The 21,519-nt window shown below is 44.7% G+C and overlaps 2 protein-coding genes across 18 annotated transcripts in view; one reads left to right on the top strand and one right to left on the bottom strand.

The window, feature by feature from the left end:
• The first annotated feature begins 288 nt into the window (after nt 1-288).
• MRPL35 (mitochondrial ribosomal protein L35) overlaps nt 289-21,519 on the top strand; it is a 31,155-nt gene continuing 9,924 nt past the window's right edge. For 4 of the 10 annotated variants that reach the window (XR_005225256.2, XR_005225258.2, XM_037898292.2 and 1 more), the window contains exons 1-4: nt 370-422; nt 3,204-3,390; nt 4,409-4,553; nt 4,793-4,926. Coding sequence is in view for 7 of the 10 variants with exons in the window: in XM_037898292.2 (XP_037754220.1) it covers nt 392-422; nt 3,204-3,390; nt 4,409-4,553; nt 4,793-4,926 (497 nt within the window). In the remaining 3 variants the exon portion in view is untranslated. Of the gene's footprint in view, nt 491-3,203; nt 3,391-4,408; nt 4,554-4,792; nt 5,190-7,782; nt 8,210-21,519 lie in introns of those variants that run through there. The other 6 variants (XR_005225257.2, XM_043544873.1, XM_037898290.2 and 3 more) reach the window with 6 other exon arrangements.
• Nucleotides 2,692-21,519, bottom strand: part of REEP1 (receptor accessory protein 1) — a 112,782-nt gene continuing 93,954 nt past the window's right edge. For 3 of the 8 annotated variants that reach the window (XM_037898286.2, XM_043544871.1, XM_043544870.1), the window contains one exon: nt 6,062-9,935. In XM_037898286.2, the coding sequence (XP_037754214.1) occupies nt 9,925-9,935 (11 nt within the window). In that variant the 3' untranslated portion in view covers nt 6,062-9,924. Of the gene's footprint in view, nt 3,430-6,061; nt 9,936-15,230; nt 15,404-21,519 lie in introns of those variants that run through there. The other 5 variants (XR_006290243.1, XR_006290242.1, XM_043544872.1 and 2 more) reach the window with 5 other exon arrangements.

The following is a 21,519-nucleotide window of genomic DNA, read 5'->3' on the forward strand; positions in this document are numbered from 1 at the left end:
CCTCCCGCCCCAGCCCTGATGTTGCCCGTTAGCCCCTCTCCTAATCCTGCCTCCAGCTGCTTGACCCCCCTGACCAGTCAGTTTCTGCCCCCTGCGCCGACCCTGGGCACCCCCCTCCTCCGATTCGCCCCTTGGCCACTTTTTAACCCCTGTCAAGCGCACTCAGCAGAATCCTACGGGTATACGGGCAGGGTGAAGGGCAGTGGCTTCAGCAGATGAACTGAGCATGCTCAGTACGCCACCGTCCACAGCACATTCCGGCGCCGCGCAGTATCCTGCCCCGCCCCCTGCCTGTAACCGCCCGTCCCGCGGGCTCCGCGTTCTAGTCCCCGCCCCCTGCGCGGTACGTCCCTCGCTGCGTGCTGTAGGCAGTCTGCGCGCGGCTGGCAAGATGGCGGCAGCTGTCGTGCGGAGGCTGTCGGGTCAGTGTGAGAGACTCTAGCGGCGGGGGCCGGCTCCTTGCCCGTGGCGAGGATGCAGGGTAGGGGAGGTGAGCGGGGGGGGATCCTGGCCCGTGGGGGCAGCTCCTGGATCACGGTGGCCATCAATTCCTTGCCCCCTTTCAGCAGCCCGGCCAGTGGTTCTGTCGGGGGCAGCACCAACAGGAACCCTCCTGGCCTTGGTTAACAATCAGCTACTCCAGTTCGCTGCCTCTAGGGGACATGGGATTTGGGACTGGGAACCTCGGGCTGAGGCTCTGCCCCAGCTGCACCCACATGGTGGGGGGCACGCTTCGGGTGAGCAGGTGTCTGGTTTTTGACCGGAGCACCCAGTCAAAAACGGGATCCTGGCAGTTCCCGTCAGCGCTGCTGACCAGGCCGCTGACTGTCTGGCTGTTGGCGCTGAACAGCGGGGCTGGCAGGCTCCCAGGAAGCAGCCAGCATGTTCCCCCCCTGGCTGCTAGGTAGGGGCAACCCAAGGGCTCTGTATGCTGTCCCCACCCCAAGCACCGCCCCTACGGCTCCCATTGGCCGTGGTTCCCAGCCAGTGGGAGCTGCAGGGGTAACACCTGTGGAGGGAGCGGCGCAGAGCTGCCTGACCAGGCCTTTGCGTAGGAGCCGGAGAGAGGACATGCTGCTGCTTCCAGGAGCTGCTTGAAGTAAGTGCTGCCTGGAGCCTGCACCCCGGACCTCCTCCCGGGCCTCTGCCCCAGCCCTGATCCCCTGCCCTCTGAATCCCTTGATCCCAACCCAGAGTACCCTTTTACACCCCAAACCACTCATCCCCAGCCCCACCCCAGAGCCTGCACCCCCATCCCTCACACCCCCCCATCTGCACCCCAACCCTCTGCCCAAGCCCTGATCCCCCTCCTGCCCTTTGAACCCCTCGATCCCAGCCCAGAGCACCCTCCTACATCCCCAACCAGAGCCCTCATCCCCCTCCTGCACCCTCACCCCCAACCAGAGCCCTCATCCCCCTCCTGCACCCTCACCCCCAACCAGAGTCCCCTCCCACACTCCAAACCCCCCAGCCCAGAACCCCTTTCTGCACCCCAAATCCGTCATCCCCAGCCCCACATTGGAGCCCCGACCCCCCAGCCCGAGCCATCACCCCTTCTCGCATCCTAATCCACTGTCGCAGCCCCCTCCCGCACTCTGAACTACTCATTTCTGGTCCCACCCCAGAGCCTGCACCCCCAGCTGAAGCCCTCACCCCCTCCCACACCCCAGCCCCCTGAAGCAGCCCAGTTAAAATGAGTGAGGGTGCGGGAGGAGAGCAAGCAATGGGGGGGGGAGATGGAGTGAGTAGGGGCACGGCCTCGGAGAAGGGGCAAGGCATGGGCAGGGTCTCGGAGAAGGGGCGGGGCAAGGGTGTTCGGTTTTGTGTGAGTAGAAAGTTGCCACCCCTGCCCACACTGACCATGTATTAGAGATGGAAGGGTGTAACTGGAAGCGGATTGCAGCAACCCTCGTTGGTATGGGGGCCTGTGTGGTTTGCAGAGATGACAAATCCCAGTATGCCCTATAGCTGTGTCACTCAAACTGGGATGGAGCATCCTGTGCAAGATGAAGCAGTGCATGGTGGGATTTGGTATTTTTATTGCTGCACCTCCTTGAATCAAAATGAAGCATTGCATGCTGGGACATGTCTCCATGCACCATACTCCAGGGTCACGCATGTGACAAGCCCAACTTTTTGGCTTGTCCTAACCCTGTTTAGTGAGTCTCATAAATAGCTTTTAAAAAGTTCACTCACCCACAGGCAACTGATGGAACATGATGTAGGTGACCTCATCTTCAAATTGGATATGAGGGCTGTACATAACACAGTCCTCCAGCCTGAAAGTTCTTGGGTCAGGATGGAGAACTGCATGTTAGAATCTCATTTATGCGGGGTGCATTTCCATATTGAAAGTGACTGTGATTGTGGCTATGGCCATGAGTGTGTTTTCCCTGTGAGCCACGCTTTGGCCGTTCTTGGTTTAGACAAACTGCAGCTTGTTGGTGCTGTGATTCCCTGTAACCATGGATGGTGTGCAATGCTCTGAAATGCTGGTCTGTCTTGCCAGAAGCCTAGCTAAATGATTTCTAAAACATCGAAGGGGAAACAAGGTGATCTGTGTGCTAAACACTGAAAGGAAAGTGTCATGTTTAAAGTTGTTGGTCAGAAGCGCTCTGTGTATGGGGAAATGACTTTTGTTTTCTCTTTGCAATATTTAGTTTCAGCTCATAAATGAGCAAAACATCAATATTAATGTCAATCTTTTACAATTTATAAAAGAAGACTTATTTCTAGATATCATTAGTCTGAAAATACTTATTGAAAGGCTGTCTTAAGATAATGTACATGAGAGCAGCAAAATATTTCCAACAGGGTCTTGGTCAGTCAACCATCATTATAAAACTTTCCTTGATTTTCATTGACCGCTAGGTGGCAGATCTTCAAAAACTTTCACACCCAGAAGCTGAAAATTCTGAATTTGGTGCTAGAATGAAAGTCATTGGTGATATTGAACCTACATGTTAGAGTGTCTGAGGAATATCTAGCTCTACATTTTCAGCCAGAGAGATTTTGCTGATTACCCTTGCGAATCCCACTGTCTGCTGTGTGCAAAGTGTCTAAACAGGGAATCTAGCAGATTTGTAATTAAGTGGTATTAATGTTTACTGCAACACAAAACATGGGTTCAGGTGTCAGGCGGTTTCAACCCACTGCTCACTTTTCATTAACTTTTCCTGGTATTATCTATTCTTTCGCCATAGGGATTTTAAGACCTCTGAATTTTCTGGTCCCTTTGGCCTACAACAGCTCCTGCAACATCCGTCTTATTTCTGGACTCTCCATACGATGTTTCAACCGGGTGCAGGCACCATTAGCTTCCTCTGCTACGAAACCTCTGTTGTCTGTTAGTGATCGGTCATGTGGGTGTCCTCTCTCCATCTTTAACAGGTATGGTGTGGTTTTTAAAGGGTGAATGTTACATAAAACCTATTAGAAAACAAAGAGCCTGCTGTAAAATTTGCAGAATGTAATACACACTAGAGTCAGCACTAGAACTTTCTTTCATATTTCCCACCATTGCACTAGCCCAGCGTACAGTTCAGCTCCACCAGTGGCATCAGTGGTTGGAATGCAATGTAGACCACCACAAGTATGTTTGTCACTGACCTAACTCTGCTCAGAGCAGGTTGAACCAGTGCTAGAGCAATGATGGGAAACAAAGAAAAATACCTGTGTACACAAGCTTATAAGGAGAGTGTTAGGGTTAAACCTGATTTCTATCCAAATTCCATATTCTCATCAACACTTTTGAAAAGTAGCATCTTTCCCCAATTTGGCATGGGAAGTTCTGCTGCTACTTTTCACTCTTGCAAGTGGGATCAGTTTTTAAAACTCCTTCTCCCACCTGTATCATGTCAAGACCCTTTAATGAAGATGCGAGATGGAACGTGCCTCAAACATGTACCTCAGCTCATCGTAATAAGAAACCTTGTTATAAAACTGGTGTTTGTTTTATTAATTAAAATAATGAAAGCCCCAGATCTCTAATATTAAAACATGTCATTTTAACTTTTCACCTGAGCTAGCTCTTGTGTTACACTACCCTGAGTTCTCAACTCCATTTTTAAAAGTTATGAACCAAAGAAAACTGTCTATACAGTGCCTAGCACAGTGGGGCCCTAGTCCATAACTAAGGGTCCTAGGTGCTACGATAATTTAGATGATAATATTTGAAATTCACTCAGCCAGACATTTGCACTGCAATGTAATAGATATGTATATGTCAATACTCAGCCAAAGGGCCTATTGAAATGTTAGATCAGTTTGCTTTTAAATTTTCTGAGGCAAGTTGGTGTAAAGCCACTCTGGGTTTTCCAGGTGGAGTCAGTCAGGTGCTGCGTTCTGGGGAAAGACCACTTAGTTCTTGTTAAATTACATACTTCATCTTTTCTGTTCTTTATTTCAGTGTAACAGCCTTACTGCCACATGTCCTTCAGCAGCCAGCGAGGACTCTCACATATTATAGCCTTCGAAAAGGAAAGAGGAAATCTGTAAAATCTGTGGTCTATAGATTTCTCCGACTGCACTGTGGCCTTTGGTTAAGGAAAAAAGTAAGGCTTTCATTTTATTAAATATGAGATCTACCCTTACTTAAAAGAGTGACCAGCTGCCTTCCTTCCTCTAGGGATCAGTAGTGATTGGGGGGGAAGATTAAAAAAACAAAGAAAATCCAGGGTGAGAGTTGAAAGCTGACTTGCTCAGGGCATGGGGATTGTTGAGGTATGGGTTATTATTGTTGCTATACATCCGTCTATGGTAAAGTGATGTAGAATTCTTTGTCTTCTGACAGGCTGGTTACAAGAAAAAATTATGGAAAAAGTCTATTCGCCAGAAAAGACGCTTGAGGGAACAAGTGTTTTGCAATAAAACTCAAAGTAAACTCCTTGATAAAATGACCACTTCTTTCTGGAAGAGAAGAAACTGGTACGTTGATGATCCCTTCCAGAAGTATCATGATCGCACAAACCTTCGACTATAGAAAACCTCTCTCTTCTGTGTCTCAGTTCACGCTTCTGTTTTTCCTCTTACTGCCCAATACATGTCATTGTATGTAGGCTGGGATCTTTTTATGTATTTCCAAAGACAAATAACTATAGTCTGTCATTTTTCCACATTTACATGCAAATATACAGTCTGATTTGAATTATTGGTACAAACACCCAAAATAAACTAATTCTGGACTGTGACTGGAGTATTCAGTCATACTTGGTTATTGTATTTCACTTAAAGTGGAGGAGGGGCAAGGGGAAAAGTTGAGAAATTTTGATTCAGCTAAATATTCTGAACTTCTTGTGGTGAGATTCTTGCAATAGGGTATGTAGTTGAACATCTAAGCTAAATTTTAAGAATTAATATTAGAATGGGAATGTTTAAAGCAGTTTGAAAAATACAAATAATTGGGTATTACCAAAGCACCTAGGAGCCCCAGTCATGGACCGGGACTCCATTGGGCGAGGCACTGTACAAACAGAACAAAAAGACAGTTGCTGTCTCAGTGTCTGCATTAACTGAATGGGGCTACCATTTTAATAACACTGCCCAGTTTGATACTGAGTAGGACTGACGTAGCTTCTCCACTGGAAAACGCTGAAAATTAGTGTGTTCCAAATGCTGGTCAGTGGATAACTAAAGTGATTAAAACAAATGTTAAATTATCTAAAATTAGAGAACTTCCCTTACAACCACTCTGAAAGTTTCTAATTTTCATTGCTTTCTTATTAATTGTGAATAATTGCCTGCTTGTTAATTCTCTTTTAAATTCTGGCTCCACTTTACACTACACATTTTGGTACACTCTTGGCCCTTTTATATGAAACAATGTATGTGATTTTAGTTTTACACTCTAGGTCAGGATGATATGTTTGCTTCTGCTTTTACTAAGGCCCAATCCCTTGCATTCTTTAAAACTTGGCAGCCTGTAGACAATGTGACAACAGTAGCTTCAAACTGTTCCATTCTCTTTACTGTAGCCTCTGTCAATCAGTTCCATTATCACTTGTTTGACAAGACAAGGCTTACTTTATAATAAAGCTGTGGTAGTCCAATGAATTCACTGGTAACAGGTTTAGTAGCTGTATTTTTTACCAACTGGTAATACAGAAAGGAGTTCTGAAGGACATGCAGCATTTAGTGAATACATCCATATACAGTTAGCAAGAATTAAGACAACTAAATAATGCAGTAATAAAAGTAACAAGTATTCTGGCCTGCCAGATACATTGAACAGACTGAAGATGCTTTCTTCTTTGTGGGTTTTTTTTTCTTTTAAAGAAAAGATTAAGACTTTATTCAGGATGTATATCAAGCATAACAAAACCAGCAAAATGCCAACCTTTGGAATACTGTTGTAATGTCCATCCTTATGAGGCATTAAGTGTACTGTCCTATCACAGATCTTTTACACTGATCATGGGAAAGAAACCTCTTTTAAGTGCACAGTTATGATCCTTAAATATGTTTGTATAAGTGTGAATCTCAAGAGTACGCATAGTGTTCTTTACAATTTTAAATACGTGCTAGGTGCAAAACAGGTACCCGAAACAAATAAACAGCAAAAGAAGACTGATTAATAAGCATTCTGTCACAAATATATAGATATTACTACATGAGAACATGGATATTTCACAGAGCACAGACAAAGGCAGCAGGCTGTTTACATGATGCCAGGGAGCATCACATCCCTCTAGTAAGCCTTTCCTCATTTTTTAATCACGAGGTAATTTCTCCCCTTGTTGTTAGAAACAGAAGGCCTGGTTCTCCTCTTCCTTATACCAGGTTTACACTTGTATAATTCCCTTGGCAATTACTCCCAATTTACACTAGGGTAAGTGGCACCTTGGCTGTAATTGAAAATAGCGCTGCTTCAACGATCATTGTAGCTGCACTGGTGCTGATAGTTACATTTAGACAAGGAGGCATAAGGGTTTGCAGTGAGTTGCTCAAAGTTTACCCCATTCATAATTAAGGTAAATCCTGTGTAAACATGCAGGCTAATTCACTGGCCCAGGCACCAAAGAACATTCTCCAGTCACAGGATTTCTGTCACCTTCTCTTCAAGGCTTTGTGTTATTTTGAAGAAATAAAACTATTCAACATATCATTGCCTGAGCTGGGGTCTTTTGCAGGGGCCTAACTACTCCATACAGGCTTACAACCACCTGAGAGTCGGATACCCTGGGTTTTTTCCCCAGAGCTGAGGACTGATGCTGGAGGGGGCTTTGCCCCCAACCTGAGCTCTTGTTATTGATGAGAACCAGGTTATCTTCAAGCTACCTGCTCTTTGATCTTACTGCTTCAGCTGGGTGGCAACGGATTAGTCAGAGGAGGGGCTGGAGCCCCATTCCCCTTAAAGGGCCAGTTAGCATGTGATATTCTGATTAGTTCAATTGATGCAAACCCAGGTTTGCCTCTGTCTACTGCTAGGGGTCAGCCCATGTGTAGCAACAACAATTGTTGAACTGAAGTTATTCCCAAGGGGAGACAGTGCCTGAGAGAAGAGTCAGGACCAAAGAACATACAGCTGATGTCGATCCCAAATGAACATACATATCTGAATGTTAAAATGACAGACCTTTAGAGGCAGCATTTGTAAACAGCCTGTGTCTGTAATATACTGAATTCAAAGCAAGTGATTGTTCTAGCCTGTGTACAGAACACTATACCACTAAGCATACAGGTTTAGGCATTCACATTTCTTGTCAGTATATACACAAATACACAGCTCAGTTGATAACACATTTTTGCCAGCGATATGAAAAGTGGGGTTTGTTTTTTTTTCAGTTATACAGTGAATGTCTTCGAGAGATAAGGCAACTCCCTTGTCAACAGTTTCACCTCAGCATTTAAGAAAATCGAAACAGTCAAGTTTACAGTAAAACAGCAGGTCAGACATTTAAATAACTTTAGTGAGGATGAATGTTAATACACTGAGTAGAATTCATCAAACGTTATGCAGCTGTATATTTTTATTTTTGGCATAATTTGAGTGCAAACTTGTCAGCTTTTGTTTTGTTTTATGGCACCCTATTGCGTAGCACTGAAAATAAATTTCAGCGAACACTTCAGGCAACGTTGCGATTTTTTTTTAAAAAAACTTTTGCTGAAAAATCAAATTGACTCTAAAGCTGCTTAACTTAAATACATAAGCTTGGCTACTCAAAGCTTTTGCTGAGTGTGTTCTAATGACGGAATATTTTTCAACTGCCATCTAGAATGCATTTTTTTTTTAGCATATAGTCTTCACAAAACACAATATACTCAGTGCTTATAAGGGAAATCAGATTTTCCAATAACAGGTCCAAGTATTGTGGCAATCGCAAGAAATGTCTGTTTGCCCTTTCCTCTTACTAACCAAACTGACACAAATGTTTGTGGGGAGGGGACAGCAGTAATTTTTACTTCCCAAACCATTTAAGGAAGCTTCAGAATTACCTCAAGATGAGTTAGTAAGAAGGCTGAGATGTAGAAGCCTATCCGTCAGATAATATTTAACAAAGGCCACATCGGATATGCTTATCTCTGAGTCTGGTGCACTCTAACCAGTTATTGGCATGCTGGGCCACTTCTGTACCTGAACTAGGTTAACAATATTATTCATAATCAAGTCTGTTTATTGATCAGTTATCAATGGCAATCAGACGTCACATTCTAAAAGTTTTTCTAGTCTATGGGATAGGGCCAAGAGCAAACACAAAGGGCCACATAATTAACTCATTTATGAATTTCACATGCTTTTACATTTACAGGAGACACCAACTTTAAGCACAAATACACATATCCTACAACTTCTTCCTCTTCTTTTGTATTTAGCATTTATATATGGATACCAATGCACCAGCCAAACTACAGAGTCTCATGGTTTAAACCAGAATCCACATACTGGCAAAATTCTCTCCAAGCCACATGGAAGAGCTCAATTCCAATGCTCTTCTCTGGCTGTGGGAATGCTATTCCCACATCTGCACCAGGAAAGCAAAACACCTGAAGTGAGCTCCTACATGCAGATGAGGACGGTGAATTTTGCCCTATGAACTCAATGGCTAATGTGATTCTGGTTAACATTGTAGCAGTTATTACAAACATGGCTTACATATATTGTAGAACTGCCAGTAAAATGTTGATCAAAAGTTATAAGATTAATTCTTTCATTTTTACAAAATATATGACTTCTTCTGGCTCAGGAGTATCAAAATTAAGACTCCCCTACTTTATTTTGTGAAATCAGTTCATTCTCTTGTACATCTCTCTTTCTCATCATCTCTAAGTTGTTGTCTCTACATTTTCAGCACAATGACGAGTTCACATAATTTACTTGCAGAAAAAGAAATGGAGCTGCAGCTCAGCTTTTGCTAATAAGTCTCAGACATTCTGTACAGTCGAAAGAATTCAAAATATCTCACGTCAGTCACAGTCTTGTTATAAGATGGAGGAAGGGTAGGGAGAAAAATCTATGGCTCCTGCAAGTCCTCTTCGTTAAGGATAAAGCCATAAACAGATACATTAGTCAAAGTATCATTGAGAGCTATTGAGTATTTTTTTGTTTGTTTGCATTCACAAGCTAAAACTATGCAGACACAACTAATAATTGCAAATGTACAGCCTGACAGGGTTAGCTTGAGTGATTGTATATTCTGCAAATGAAACAGGGGGACTCTGACACTGTTACTACCTGTGAGAGTGTTCTCATGTTATGGGAAAATGCGAGTAACGTGTAACTTAAGGGAAGAGAGAAAGGCCATGTCTGCAGTGCTGCACATCAAATCACATCCATCTCACTGCTGTTTTTCTACATAATTAGCAAGTAGCTCTTTAAGGCAGAAGAGAGACATTCTGTGGATCTTGGTGCTATTGGCTCATCGCACTCACATGGTTTCAGTGGTAGAGGTCGAGGTACTTTTCTTCCTGAAGCGAGGTCTAAGAGGTCTAGGCGGTGCCTGTGGGGAATCAAGGGAAGTTTTTGTTGAAACAGGAGTAACATATTGTGTTTTACATCTTCAAAGTGATGTACAGATATTCATTTACTCATCCTCATGATACCTCATGGAGGGCAGGTAGGTATTATCCACATTTAGAGATGAAGAAACAAAGACCGGATCCCTAATAAATCCCCACGTAAAGATTCCCTAAATAGGCAGCTGGGAATTCCCCAATATGAGGGAATCCTTGAGTGGCTTAAAGCCCTGTAGCCAGCTCAACATCATCACCCTTCTGGACTCCTGACTTAGGAGGCCTGTCTAGAGCACGCTGTGCTTCAATAAACCCTACCGGAGTAATGGCCCCTAGGAAGGCATTATAAGCTAGTGCAATTTACAGAAGCCTCGAGACTGCTCTAAGTTATGCCCCTATGATCAGGAGAGCAAAAAAGTACCAGAACGCCAATTTTGGCACTCCCCACCCCAAATGCTGCTCCAGGGCACCTGAGAAATCAGTCGTCTGGGCCCCACAAAACCTAAGGCCCACTCGAAAGGGAACAATGCATGCTGTGACTTGTAGCCTTCACAGGCAGCCTCTTCATAAAAAAAGACAAGGACATCTGCAATCTTCTCCATTTTATGCTAACTGGATGAAGCCTGTGAACTCCTGCCAAGCTGCCAACCCAGATACCTTGTCCGGACAAAGCCTGGACACTGTTTGAAATTATTTCAAAACAGAATCATTGAAATTCTGCCTTACAGTTACATTACTGATGTGGAGTTCTTAAAAATAGACCCCTTCAGACATCATAAGTGAGCTACAAGTGGACGGTTCACTGTACGACTCACAGGCAATCTGCCAGGAGGTCTGTCATGGCTGCCTAAGTGGCAGGTGCCAGATTAACTCCGCTTTAGTCTCAAATCCCGGGTAGCCCCATTCCCCAGGTGGGTAAACAGTCTGAGAGAGAGAAAGCACCTTGAGCAGCAAACAGACCACTATGTGGTGGTGGTAACCACTGGTGCATAGTTCACCCAACAGAGCTACAGCATGGCCTAGTTATGGTTTGTCAGAATCACACAGGAAACTAGTTAGATGAATCTTAAAGCAGTAGAAAGTGTTGCTCAATTTAAAAATGCATTTACGTACATTGTGTAGCAAACTGCCTATGCTGTAGCAGGCCAGCATATTATGATTCTCTATAATATGGTAGTATTCATAATGAGTGCATGGTAGCTGAATGACTATAAAGTGATATAACATACAAATCACTTTTCAATATTCTGACAAGTACTTAGATTTGCTCAACACATAGGGCCAAAATCTGCCCTGGTTTCAGGGGGAACAGATATCATTGGCTTCACTGTAAATTGTGCCCGCTTACACCAGGCCTGAGTAGTGTGGGCCATCATCACGCAGCTTAACCTGGCATCTACCACCCACTCCCATTCTCTACCAGATAGTACCCCAAAACTGCCTTGGACCCCAATCCTGAAATCCTTACACCAGAAAAACTCTCAATGAAATTAACAGAAGTTGGGCCCGAGTATGGTCTGCAGGCTTGAGCCTCTGGCAGTTTGCTGCATGGCTGGCAGATCTAGTTATCTGTGGTATTTACATGGCCTCCATCATCATGGTATCTGAGCACCTCACAATCTTTAATGCATTGCTCCTCACAACACCCGACAGCTAGGGCAGTGCTATTATCCCCATTTTACAGATGGGGAACTGAGGCACAGAAAGACTAAGGCCCAGATCCCCAAAGGTACTTAGGCAGCTAACTTCCACTAATTTCCATTTGAAATCTTTGGGGATCTGGGCCTATATGACTTGCCTAAAGTCATAGAGATAATTGTGGTAGAGCAGATTTGAACTGAACCCAGGTCTCCGGCAAGCCCCCAACCACTGGGGCCCACCCTTCGTTTTTACTTCAGGAATAGTCAGGAGATTCAAGTCCTCTTGTCTTTCCATTAGTTTGCAGTTACTCACAACTGATCTAGGACAAGTATGTATTTCCAGATCACAGCAGAGACAACTCCATTTCTGCTATCTTACCTGTTTCAATCTTTACAACCAGAGACTCAGGGGTTAACTCATGGCTGGCATTTAAAGGTCTCTGCACAGAATTATAGAATCAAAGAATTGTAGGACTGGAAGAGCCCTTGAGAGGTCTTCTAGTCCACTCCCCTGCACTCAGGGCAGGACTAAGTATTATCTAGACCATCCCTGACAGGTGATTGTCTAACCTGCCCTTAAAAATCTCCAAAGACAGAGATTCCACAATCTCCCTAGTCAATTTATTCCAGTGCTTAACTACCCTGACAGTTAGGAAGTTTTTCCTAATGTCCAACTGAAATGGCTCTTGCTGCAATTTAAGCCCATTGCTTCTTGTCCTATTCCTTGTAACAACCTTTTATAAAAACTGTTATCTTGTGCCCTCTCAGTCTACTCTTTTCCAGACTAAACAAACCCAATTTTTTCAATCTTCCCTCATCGGTCATGTTTTCTAGACCTTTAATCATTTTTGTTGTTCTTCTCTGGACTTTCTCCAGTTTGTCCACATCTTTCCCAAAATGTGGTGCCCAGAACCAGACACTGTACTCCAGTTGAGGCACAATCAGCGCGGAGTAGAGCGGAAGAATTATTTCGTGTGTTTTGCTTACAACACTCCTGCTAATACATCCCAGAATGATGTTCGCTTTTTTTGCAACAGGGTTACACTGTTGACTCATATTTAGCTTGTGATTCACTGTGACCTCCAGATCCTTTTCTACAGTACTCCTTTCTAGGTAGTCATTTCCCATTTTGTACGTGTGCAAAACTGATTGTTCCTTCCTAAATGGAGTACTTTGAGACATCTCAAGTCTCCTCCCAGCTTCTCATGTAATGCCAATGCCAACTGCTTCTCTGTTCTACTTCTCTTGTGCTTTAAAGACATCAGATACCCAGAGGAGGGGTGGGGAGAAGACATCTTTAAATATTTGCCACCCTTTTAATGCAGGCAGAGGAGTTCCTGGGAGAAAAGCTGTGACTTTCCAAAAGGGGGGGGGGGGGGGAGGCGTGTTTAATTTGGCTTATTCCTTCAATGCATGAAAAAACTACAATCAGTTCCAGCACTAGCTGTTACCCTCCTCCCTAAACCCCAGACTTGGATTTAACTGAGCTTTGGGTGCCAGGGGAAATGAGTTGGGGATGGTTTCTAAGAGGGCCCAGAGGTCCATGCTCTGTAAAGTGAGAGATTGAGACCAGGCACTGTAAGGAGAAGCATTCTGCCAGTCCACCTCAGTGCTGACCTGGGTCAAACCTGAGGGTCCAGCTAAATGATGTGAAAAGACCATGAGGTGCATTACACTGGATCAAACTATTTGTTCATCCATTCCATTACCCTGCATCTGGCAGTGACAAGTATCTGAGGCCTCTGCAGCATAAACCTAATATCCAGTGGGACCCATTACATTATCTTTTTATTATGAATTGTTTATATTGCTATAGCACCTTCTGACCAAAGGTCATACCACACTTTGTGAACACTGTTTAATTTAGCCTCTCAATCCTTCTGTGAGGTAGCGTGGGCCCATTATCCCATTTGTACCAATGAGGAAACTGGTACAAAGAGGTTTTGTTTAGACACTACACTGATGAGTTCATTAGATTAGACAGATGATTTGCCCAATGTCAGAGGATGTCTGTGGCAGAGCTGGCACTAGGACCCAAGTCCCCCAGGTCCCATGCCTGTGCCACAAGCCCATGCTCAGCAATCTCTTCATCTCTGAATTCCTGAAGAGCACTACGGATCTAATGGAAAATAAATACGAGATAGAAATATCAGAACTGAGGCTTCCAGCCAGAAGGGAAGAACTCGGAGAGGCTCCCACTGGAACAGCTGCAGAAGGTGATCCTGGGTATAAATCCTGTGGCCTTCATGGATCCTGCACCATGTGTGGAGCTGCCAGAGACATAGCCACCATGTCTGGAATAGGAGCCATCCACAGAATAGATAGCGCATCAGAGGAGTAGATCCTGCAGCAGCTTTGGAGAGGGCTGCTACTGGGGCAGCAGAGCCACCCTGACAACAGAGAAATCATTGCTGCATAGTTCTGGGATGCTCGTTCGGTAGGGAGAGGAGGGCACGGCTCTGTGCTGGTGGCCCACTTCACAGTTTTGTCTGTGAGCAGCCACCCTCTCTCTTCCCTTCATAGTAGCATTGGAGAGGGGGCAGCACTCTAGCCTGAGGAGCTACCATCCAGAGGCAAGGTCTCAAAAAGGTCTTCAAAAAGGCCAGGTCTCTTCTCTCCCTCGCCACCCACAGCAGGGCCAGGGCTGGGACCGGCAGACAACAACTCAGGGAGTTGACATGGAGCATAACTGGTGAGAAGTCACTGAGATTTTCAAAATTCCTCCCGTTAATGATCTCAGGTATTATTAGAGCCATAGATAAGGACACTTTAGAGCAACGAGTATTATTTTTACCCCAACAATATCCCCTTTCATACTCTCTCTTTGAGCCAAGTTAAGAGTGTAACTGTTCCGACTTACCCATTGGTAGAGATTTCCCACCTTTGATTTCTTAGGACCTATATCCGGGCAGACAGCAGCTGCCTCCATTTTCGCAAAGATCTGGAAGGCTTCCTCATCTCTGCCATCTCTGATTTCTTTTAAGTATTTTTCCTTTGACTTGTCTGCCTTGTGGCTGTATTTCCTATGAACATGAGTGATGCTAAAACCTTTTCTGGCAGAGCAGAATGTATGCTCTTGTATCCTTTATATGTCTGTCTGTCTTTGTTACAAATTAAAGCATACTTGCTAATATAGGGCCTGATTCAAAGCCCATCCAACTAATGAAATCAGTGGAAAGACCTATTAATATCAATGAGCTTTGGATTAAGTCCATATTGAATATGTATGGATCTGGCTCTGAATTCTCCCAAAGTTTTGGGGTGTTTGGATCTTGGCACATCTCTCCATCTGTCTTCCCCTCAAAATATGACAATAAAAATTTCCCTTAAGTAAATGCAAAGTGAAATGGAGAGTTTTATGTATCTCCAAAACCTCACATCCAAACACCTCAAAACTTTGGAAGAATTCAAATATAGCTCCTAATTTTGCAGCTCTGATTTGTTCTTATAGGTGTGGAACTTAAACTCCCACAGGGAGATTCCACACCTGTAGGAAGAGCTGAATATTCAAGTCCAGATCCACCCTGCAAGACTGAAAGTAGAATGTTGGCCTCAAACAGCGTTTCCATTCCAAAGAGAGGTGTCCTTCTGGAAATCCAGGCAACCTTGCTGGTTGCAGCACCTTTTCCAATATGGAAGTACCTCAAGAGCTTGTTCCTTCTTTTTGAGCCTTCTGTTCTTGACCATGTGATCCAATAAATCATGTTCTTCATCATCTGAGAACACTAAGTCTTTTGTTTCACAGTTTGCCTCACGAGGCTTTTCACACGCATCATCCATGTCTACCTCAACCACTTACAACAGCATTTTTAAATCTACATGGTGAAAACAAAGGATAAGGAAGGTCAGTGGTGACTTGGCTTCTGCTGTTCATTTCACTAATCCCACCTCAAAGCCATGCATCTTCCAGAGATTAATAGAAATGGAGTTCATATATCACACTCTAGTAACAGTGGTTGCGGTGTCAGAAACCAAAGTGGCCCCAGCTTATGGTGTGTTTATTAGTTGTGTTGGACTTTTTAAATGCAATTTAGACTAATTTAACAGCCCATCTGATGTTATGTAGATTCCATAAACAGTTGGTTTTAATCATATTTAGATCACAGATCAGTGAAATGGCTAATCACTCTAGAAAAACCATTCTGGCACCATACTGATCTGAACAAATACACCAAGGGAACATTTTCACCTCAGCAAAAAAACAAAACAAAAAAAAAACAAACTTGTAACTGAACTTGAGGAGTTACTTAGATCTCCTCTTGCATTGGCCACTTTGGCTGTGTTCACACTACAGAACCGAGGCATTCCTGGGTGAATTAGTATGGCTGCACTAGTATAAGCAGTAATGGTTCAATATGCCCCATCCTTGACATGCTGCCTTGTGTTCTGAACTGCTACAGTTTTGCCTCATGTTTAATGCTCTTCTAACTCCATTCAGATGCATTTCCCTCAGGACATCTATTCCACAGTTCCTGGTACTGCTTCCAGAAAGGAGTGGCTGCTGGGAAATTTCCAAAGCCACTCTGACTATAATCAGACCTCACTGATGTAACTGAATTTGGCCCGCTGTGTGCAGACTGCAAATGCTTGTTTAATAGTTAATGTCTGTGCAGCATTTTGAACTTTTTAAGTGCTATTATATGGAGGCAGTTTGAGTCATTAACAGTACGGGCAGATTGTGGTCCAAAGTTGGTATAGTGTATCCAGACAGTTAAATTAGATGATATTTTTAATGGGTAGTACAAAGTATGAATCAATGAAATGGTACCTAGCTCCAACTAAACCTCCTAACCCTCTGCAGACAATTTGCTACGGTGCTTTTATAGTTAAACTGATGGCTTATATCTTTTCCATTCTGAATTGTTGTGGGCCTGGAAGCTTTTGCTGCTTGTACAAATATTACTGACAATCACTGGCTCAAGGTCCAGTTAAACTATAGATTTTTTATAATAATCTAGGACAGCATAAAAATAGCAATTTCTACCTCTCAGACTGGCGATAAGTGCACCAATGTGATAATAAGAGGATCCTTAAATTCCTGATAAGTATACGTAGCATTTTAAGTCTTCAAAGTACTCAACTAATCAATTGCCATGAGTTACATAAGTATTACTCAAAAAGAAAAGGAGGACTTGTGGCACCTTAGATCACGAAAGCTTATGCTCAAATAAATTGGTTAGTCTCTAAGGTGCCACAAGTCCTCCTTTTCTTTTTGCGGATACAGACTAACAGGGCTGCTACTCTGAAACCTGTCATAAGTATTACTATTACAGCTGAGTGACACCTTTTTTCCCCTTAGGAAAATGCATTTTTCACAGCCCAGAACTATTTGTTGAATTTGGGACTATTTCAAAGTGTTTCATTTTGACTTTTCAATGCAAAAACAGCATTTCCATTTCAAATTTAGCCAGTTTTTTTTTAAAGGTGAAAAACACCCCAAATGGCTGAATTTTAACAAAAACTCGAACACCCTCCACCCCACATTTGGAGTCAACATTATGGTCAACCTGAAACAAAATAAAAAACAAAAATTGTTTCAGTCAATTAGAAACAAAAAGTTTTCAGGTTCTGCAATTAGACAAAAAAAAATTGAAAAAAAAAATTGATCCAGTTTGAATCAAACCCCAAACCAAAAATCCATTATTCACTCAGCTCTAACACTCCCCTTATTATACAGATGGTGAGAGTAAGGGCTTGTCTACACTGGCACTTTACAGCCCTGCAACTTTCTCGCTCAGGGGTGTGAAAAAACACACCCCTGAGCGCTGCAAGTTTCAGCGCTGTAACGTGCCAGTATAGATAGTGTACCAGCGCTGGGAGCCGCGCTGGCAGCTACTCCCCTTGTGAAGGTGGGTTTTTTTTATAGCTCAGAGCCTATGGCCCTGTCCGTTGCCTGTTGAAATAAACTAATAGCTCCTGAGTGTCATGATCTTAGTCCACTAGACCAGGCCGCCTCTACACATACTAGGCCATAGTATCCTTAAACCACTAGATCCTGCTGCCTGTATCAATTTATCTGTCATCTCAATAGCTAGGTTGGACTATGGCCTCTAGTGGTTTTCAGTAAGTGCAGTAAACGTCTATTTTCCCAGCAATGTCAAGCAGTGTCGAAAAATGTTAAAACAGAGAGGCCAGGGACAATGCTGATTTCAGGTTTTACAGATGATGACAGTTCTAAAAAAACGTGTGGGAAAATCTTAAGTATTCTCTCAATCACATTATAAATAAGTCTGGGTACATTTCATTTTCATTGTACAGCATTTTTTTCTGACACCTGGAAAATGATATTTTGAGGAAGAGCTCAGTTTTACTTCATTTTGTTAAGAGAGCATGCAAGATGCCACACTGGTATTAATCACTGAGCCACCATAATTGCTCAAAAACACAGTTTATATGCGGGCTCTGTTTACAGCTGTGTTTTAAGTTCACTGCGAGACGCAGAATCTCTGAAGGGAAGCACTTCAAGTGGGTGCCCTTATTAGAACAAAAAACACATTACGGTACAGTAATGGTTCAAACTATCTCAGTCACTCCAGTAGCAATATGGAAGACTGTAGCGATATTAAATATCTATGATTCCACAGTGTCAGCCAATGAGCTATTTCCTATATGGTGACATAGTTCTCAAAACCACTACTGAAGAACTTGAAGTGTAGTCTTCCGGATGGAGACAGGTTCAGTGGAATAATGGCTGACCTATCTCTAAAGCACTGCCTTCCTTTAACAGAAATGTAAGGACTGTAGGGAGCTAGACTACTATAACCTAGACAGAAATAACATTTTGCCCACCTATATATAGCATCTCCCATCTGAAAGTCCTGTGCACATGTAACCCACGCACCTTTTGGGTGTGGTGTTCTGTCCCATCTAGTGGCAACCGAGACCACGTAGAGAGAGATTAATGAGTTTGCTCTATAGCCTTAACTAAGGAGCATATGGCTTTTAGCTCATGGAGTAGAGGCTCATGCATTTAGCTCCAGAAGTCCCAGGTTCGATCCTGATGACTGGGGTCTGTCAGTGTTACACAAACATTAATAAAGCCTCTCAGAGGGGGATATTCTCACTTTATAGCTAGGGGGACTGAAGTTTAGGGAGGGGAAGGGATGGACTTGCCCCAGGTCACACAGTGAGTCAACTAGGGATAGAATCCATGTCTCCTGTCACCCCATTATCTGTTTTAGCCATAAGACCATCCTTCCTCCTAAACTGCTTGGGCCTTAAACAAACCTTGCATTAGGAGGGACCCAAATGTTACTGAACTTGTTTGTAGCCTTGCCATAGGGAAGCCTCTGAAAACAGGCAACTCCTGTAGCTGCGGGGTCATCACAGAAGGTTGGCCATGCTTTGGGAAACTAATTTTCAATTTTTATTATATAACATCCTAGCACATGAGGACAATATCCTGCAGGCCTTACTTGAGCAAAATTCCCATTAACTTCAAAGAAATGATAAGATTTGGTCTTTAAGCCCTGTCTATACTGTGGAAACATTCTAACTGGTTTTAAAACAGTTTAAAGCTGGTCTAAGAACCATAGTGTACGGTGAGTTTGAGGCAGTTTAAAGCAGTCTGACTGATTGTTTCCTGTTCAGTAAAAATGGGTCAGGCTGCCTTAAACCACCTATAACTGGGTCTATATTATGGCGCTAGTCATTTTTAGAATCAGTTTAACTGAACCAGTTTTAGAACCAGTTAAAATATTTCCCCATTGTGAGCAAGCCCAGTTTCTACCCACTCCCAAAGAAATTATAATCTTTTGTCTTGTAGCCCAGCTGCACTATTTTTAGAGAAACGCAACAATGGTTAAACAAGTAAAATAATGCAACTCAAGCCATGCGCTGCCAAACATGGACAATGACATTCCCTTGGCCAGGGAATGTGTTGTAGAGGAAGCGGTGTTGTTGAGGAATCACCTAGACTATCCAGCAGAATCAGTAAACAGGCTACAGAACCACACGCAACTAAAACCAGAAATGCACAGAAACATCTTGGGTGGCATGTAATGGAGGCTGGGGGATGCTAAAGCTCCCCAGACCTCGCGCTGCCAGTGGGCAGGCAGTGGCAGATTTGAGGCCCCCAGGAAAATCTCCTCCTGCCACACCCGCGGGGCTGGAAGAGCTCTTGCTCCCTGCCGCGGCCAGTCTCGGGGCCTCAGTGGGAGGGAGGGGGGCAGAAGCAAGTGGGGGGCAGGGTGTCTGAGGGGAAAGAGGCGGAGTGGGGGTGGAACGGAGACAGGACCGCAGGGGAAGGGGCGGAATGGGGTGGGGTCCTGGGCGGGGCCGTGGGTGGAAGAGGCCAAACAGGGGAGGGTCTTCAGGCTCAGAGCTCCAGTTAGGACCGAGAGCTCCGCCATGGTCCCAGCTGAGGCTGAGAGCTTGACTCTGGCCAGGGATGCAGTAGGGCCACAGAGCTTTTCCGGTCTTGGGGCCACAGGGGGCGTGGGGGATGGACCAAGCAGGGGGCGGGGCTTGGAGGGAAGAGGTGGAGCAGAGGCGGAATGGGGGTGAGGCTGTGGGGGAAGGGGCAGAATACGGTGGGGCCATGGGTGGGGCCGCAGGCGGAACGAGGGAGGGGCTCTGGGCTCAGAGCTCCAGCTCGGGCCGAGAGCTCCGCTGCGGTCCCAGCCGAGGCTGAGAGCTTGACCCCAGGCAGGGCCGAGCTCTCAGCGCCCCTCCCCTGGTCCTGACTGAGTTCTCTGCCCCCTCCCATCCCACCCTGGCCGGGGCCACGGAGAGGCTGACAGCAGCGAGCGGGTGCGTGGCCTCAGAGGCGGGACAGTGTCCAAAAGAGGCAGAGCAGGGGGCTAGCTGCTCCTCAGGGAAGTTTCACCCGCCGCCCGAGGAAACATGCAAACTTTACATGATCAAATGCGCTCAACCCCTTATCCCTAAAGCCAGCATTTCACCAGACAACAGGAGACACAGGGAAGGGACCAACAGCCCTGACAATCTCTGAGAGAATCACACCTTTCTTAGGCTCACATTGTTGCTATTTTCTCTCTCTTTCGAATTTGGTGCTGGTACATAAATGCCAGATGGGCAGCCTATCCCCAGGACTGGTACTCCATGAGTAGCAGCTGCAGTGCTCCACCAGCGTTCGTGCCTTTACCCTGCCCTGCAGGCACCCCTCTCTAGAAGCCTGAGGGTTCAGTCTCCAGCTGTTTTAGTCCTTTACCTCTCTTTGCCGACGGCCAATTAACTCTGTTGATGATGGTGATTTTGCTAGATGGGCACTTGTCCCCCAGGAATTGGACTGAGACCCTCCAACTCACTTCATAGAAGCCACCAAAAACCTGCCAGACTTTAGCCACTTGTGTTCTGCTAGCAACCTGGACTTCAGGAGGGAGGAGAGGGGGGGACAATGACTGTCTAAACCGCCCTACTCTGTGGGTTTTGGACCCAGGAAGTACCCTCCATGGAATCCAGAGTGGGTAGGAGGTGCCATGGAGGTGACTGATCGCACACCCTCTGCAGTGCAGCAGGGAGGAGATCTGTGTACAGGGCGTCGCCTCCAAACACAGACGGGGAGAGCAGTATTCTACAGTTGTGGTCCAACACGGCACAGCATACACTAGTGCCACAGCAGGGCTGTTACTGAAGAAGGGCTGCCAACAAGAGTGTCAATTAGTGTCAGCTGTAGGGGTGGTTTCTGTGGCCATGACGGTGGAGAAGAGAAATGGATAATGGCGATGGAGGTAAATTCTCTAAATCAGGTTCTGATGCAGGAGAAACTAAGAATAAACAGGGAACTTTGTACTTCATGCTAAGGGCACTAGCCTGACCAATAAACAACATGTGCAATAAGCAACTGGGAAAAGATACTGAGGCAAAGAGCATATTGACGAGTGCCAGAGATAGCTCGATTTGTTTCAGGAGAAGGAGTGGATTGAGGGATATAGAAATACACTTGGGACTGACATGCTCTTTGAAAGGG

Source organism: Chelonia mydas, chromosome 4, assembly GCF_015237465.2.
Source record: "Chelonia mydas isolate rCheMyd1 chromosome 4, rCheMyd1.pri.v2, whole genome shotgun sequence".
Lineage (NCBI taxonomy): Eukaryota > Metazoa > Chordata > Testudines > Cheloniidae > Chelonia > Chelonia mydas.